This window comes from Vittaforma corneae (assembly GCF_000231115.1).
Source record: "Vittaforma corneae ATCC 50505 unplaced genomic scaffold supercont1.2, whole genome shotgun sequence".
Classification (NCBI taxonomy): domain Eukaryota; kingdom Fungi; phylum Microsporidia; family Nosematidae; genus Vittaforma; species Vittaforma corneae.
Window position 1 is genome coordinate 21,239 of NW_006889835.1, and position 3,842 is coordinate 25,080.

A 3,842-nucleotide genomic window follows, 5' to 3' on the forward strand; every position below is an offset into this window, starting at 1 on the left:
GGCATTCTCATCACGGCGTCTACTTTCTCCTTGAGAGTTCCCTTGTCCTTAGTGCTAACAAACTCGGGGTTTGAGTGGAGCGTGAGCATGAGGTCCCTGAATGGTCCCTTCTGCTTTGTGGAGATGTACAGCCCAAGCGCAACAGCAACGTCCATGCATGTGAGAGAGTGGCTTCCCCCAACTGCAGATCCCATGGATCCAGACACATCAACCATTGGAAGAATGGCCTGGCCCTTCGTGTAGTCTGCAAGTGCCTTCCACTGCTCCTCTGCAACCTCCTCCCCCTGCATCTTCAGTGTCTTGAGCACGTCGTAGGGATAAACAGCCTCTGCATTGATCCTGACTTCGCCCGACTTCACCTTTTCTATAAACCCACCAAACCTCTCTGCAGAGTGTCTCTTGAAGGCTGCTGTGTATCTGGCAAGTGCAAGAGAAGGAACCTCCTCAAACTCTATTTCCTCCCACCTCCTCTCGCACATGTCGGACTCCACCACCTTGGTGTGCTCCACCAGATACTTCCTGTACTGCTTCGGCGCCAGGCCCCACCTCTCTCTCAGTCGCTTTGCAACATCTCCTTCCCTCGGCATCCACTTTGCTGCTAGCGATCTGTCGCCTCTTCCCGCCTCCTCCTCGATTCCCTTCCTAACTAGCTCCGAGACGTGCTCAAATCCTTCGTCGGTCTTTGCCACAAGCATGTCGTCCCACCGTCCAACAACGGGCACCTTGGCGGCCATCCTTTTGAACAGCCCGAGGTCCTTCTGCTCAACATACTCCAGCACGTCTCTGAACAGCTTTCTCTCTCCTGCGCCTCCTCTGATGTCTCTTGCCCAGAGCGCAATCCGCACAGAGTCCTCTCTGCAGTACTCAAATGACTTTGCAAACAGAGGTGTTATGTCCATCCCTCTGCTTGCCCCAATGATGAAGAAGAGGTCTACTGTGGGAATTGCTGTAGACTTGTATGCAAGTGCTTCATTCTCGGTGTGTGTCAAGTTTTCTGCTTCTTCGACAAACCCCATTCCATCCATAAGGAGTATTTAGCAGAATTTATTTGGAAAGCAGTTTTCAGACCAATGGGTGGTTGGTTCAAATTTAAAGGAAGTAGTCTTTACTGCTAGTGCTGTTAACTACAGCCAGAGTGCACTGTTGAGTTGGCCAGTGCAGATGAAATTGCAAAGACACAATGTATTGCAGTTTCCCTGTTGCCAGGCATGCTTCCTTTAAAGAACCACAGGGGCAGTGTGCAAATGTTTCAGTAGCTTTGGTCAGAAAGCCCGTGGGTCTACCATGGGACATTGCAAGAGAGCATTTAGATGCTGATGGTTAAGTCAACAGCAACACCAAGTTATGAGAAATGTCTCAAATTAATACGGCAGAAGATGGGCATTTGTGCCTAGGATGTACTGCGGAGCGGTCAAAGGACAGATTGCTGGCATACGCAAGGAATTTAGAACAAGCCACAAGATATCAGCAGTTTATTGAATGTGATGATATGGAAGACGGTAAGTGATAGATACATACGATATTCTTAGCTACTAGTAGGGGTAAGCAAGGAAGAGATAACAAGAGAGGTGGGGTAGTAAGGAGGATAGGTAGTAAGAAGGCGATAGAGGTTGATATAGATGCATAGACGATAGAGGGGATATATTGTGGTTAGTAATAGGTGAGGAGTAAGTAATGATAGGACTAAAGACAGACGGATTAGAATAGTGAGGGATTAAGAACCTAGCTAGGTTAGTTATTTATGATAGGGAGGAGATGAAGTAAAAGATATAGCAACAGGGAGATAATGAGTAAGAGAGTAAGGAATAGTAAAATAATATAACAGTGAGTAAAGAGACAATAGCTAGTAGAAAGGCAGTGGGGGCCTGGTGGTAGATATAGAGATTGAAGTAGAAGAATGATGGATAGTAGAAAATAAGTAAGAGTAAGTAGTGAGGGAAGAGGATAGGAATAGAAGAGGGATTGACAGGGGAGAGAGATCAGGAGGGATGAGAGGAATGACAGGGGAAAGTAGAAATTTAGTAAAAATTATTTAGAAAAATTTTAGGGGTGAAAGCTGGGAAAGCAGCAGCGAGAGTGGTTGCAGGACTTCCGGCCGGTGGAAATTTCCGCAGAAGCGGAGCGAATGTTCCACAGAGGTGGCCAGAGAGAAGATACCGGACGAACGAGACGTGTGGCTTGCGAGTACCAGAGAGGGGGATGGAGAAGATATTGTGGAAGAAGATAGAAACAAAGATAGAAGGAGGATATGGATATAAGTAAGTAGCAGAAAGGAGGATATCAAGTAATAATTAGAAAGCAAGGGAGGTATTGTAAGATATAGGAAGGAGGAAGAATAGTTGGGAGAAGTGGAGTTAATTAGAGTAAGGCAGTTACGACGGGATTATACTATTGTTCTGTTGTGTACCAGATTTTGCCATGGAGCACCCTAGAAATTTTGAGTTTTAAAAGGGCAGAGAAAGATACGATCGGATTGGGAGTTCCCTTTTAGGATTAGATCGTGACACATGAAAGACGACATGAGGAATTATGTGAGAAGATACTATATGAGAAGCAGGGACATTACTTTTAGGTGGTATATTTTTTGTTAGAAGGATGAGGAGTAGGAAGGGAGTGGGGGAGATAGAAGTATGGATAGAGGATATGGGATTGTGGTTAGTGGTGAATAAGAAGATGGATGATGAAGAGTAAGGGGTAGTAATATAAGAAAGTGATAGATGAGGACAGAATAGAAGCTAGGTGAAAGACATTAAGAAAAGGAAGCAAGGCAGATTGGTAAGAAAGGGCTTATTGAGTAAGTAGGACCTATTTAGTAAGGACTAACTAATGGTAAGGTATGGGGAAGACTAAGTAAACAAGTAAAGAGACTAGGTGATAGAAGATAAGTAAGGAAAGATAAGAAGACAGGCTAATAGAAGGTAATATGTAGTTAGGAGGAAGGGACAGTGATTGATAGAAGTAGAGTAGATATGACAAAAGGGAGTAGAGAAGAGTAAGGAATAAGGAATATAAGTAAAGACTAATAATAAGACTAGGTAAGGGGAGTAAATAAGTTGAGGTAAGAGATATTGAAGATGGAAGAGAGGAATCTAGTTAGTAGATTAGAAGGTAGTTAGTGGATAGGGAAAAAAGACTAAGTAAGGAATAATAAGGAATAAAGAATAAGTTAGTAATATGTGAAGACAGACGAATAGAAGCTAGATAGTAATAAGTAAGAGATGATAAGGTAGTGAATAGTGAGGAAAGATATGAACTATAAGTAAGTAAATAAGTGAGAGAAAAAACAGTATTGGTGAGTAGGAGATGACGTAGAGGTAGATGAAGGGAGTAGGAGGAAGGGATTAATAAGTGATAAGGAATGAATATAGTAGAGTACGTGATAAGTAAAGATAGGGAAGGCAACTAAGAATATACAATAGTTAGCTACTAGCTAAGGTGACTAAGTAAGGGGGGTGATGGTGAATATGATAATAGGAGTAGGTGATAAAGAATAGAAATAAGTGATATTGAATATAAAGTGATAGATGATAAGAGTGAGTAAGTAGTAAAAGGAATAATAAGGAATAAGAATGAGACTAGGAGAAATAAGAGAGGAGATAAGGATATGGGTAATAATAAGTAAGAGAAGACTACATAAGTGAAGGAAGACTAACTAGGAATAAGTGCGTAGCTAAGGGATGGGGAGTAAGGAAGTGATAATAAGTATAGTTGATATGATAACAAATAAGTGATAAGTAAGAGAGGACTAATAAAAATAAATAAATAAGGAATAAGTGATATAAGAGGTAATAAATAAGGTAAGGAAGGGATATAGGCAATAAGCAAGTGAAATGAGTGATAAA

General features: G+C 42.1%; 1 protein-coding gene across 1 annotated transcript; it reads right to left on the minus strand.

Moving 5' to 3' along the window:
• Positions 1-2: 2 nt before the first annotated feature.
• VICG_00286 (uncharacterized protein) lies at positions 3-1,025 on the minus strand (the record flags this gene model as incomplete). Its single annotated transcript, XM_007603677.1, has 1 exon — positions 3-1,025. A coding segment is annotated over one exon (1,023 nt), but the record flags the coding sequence as incomplete, so codon positions are not given.
• Between the last annotated feature and the right edge of the window lie 2,817 nt (positions 1,026-3,842).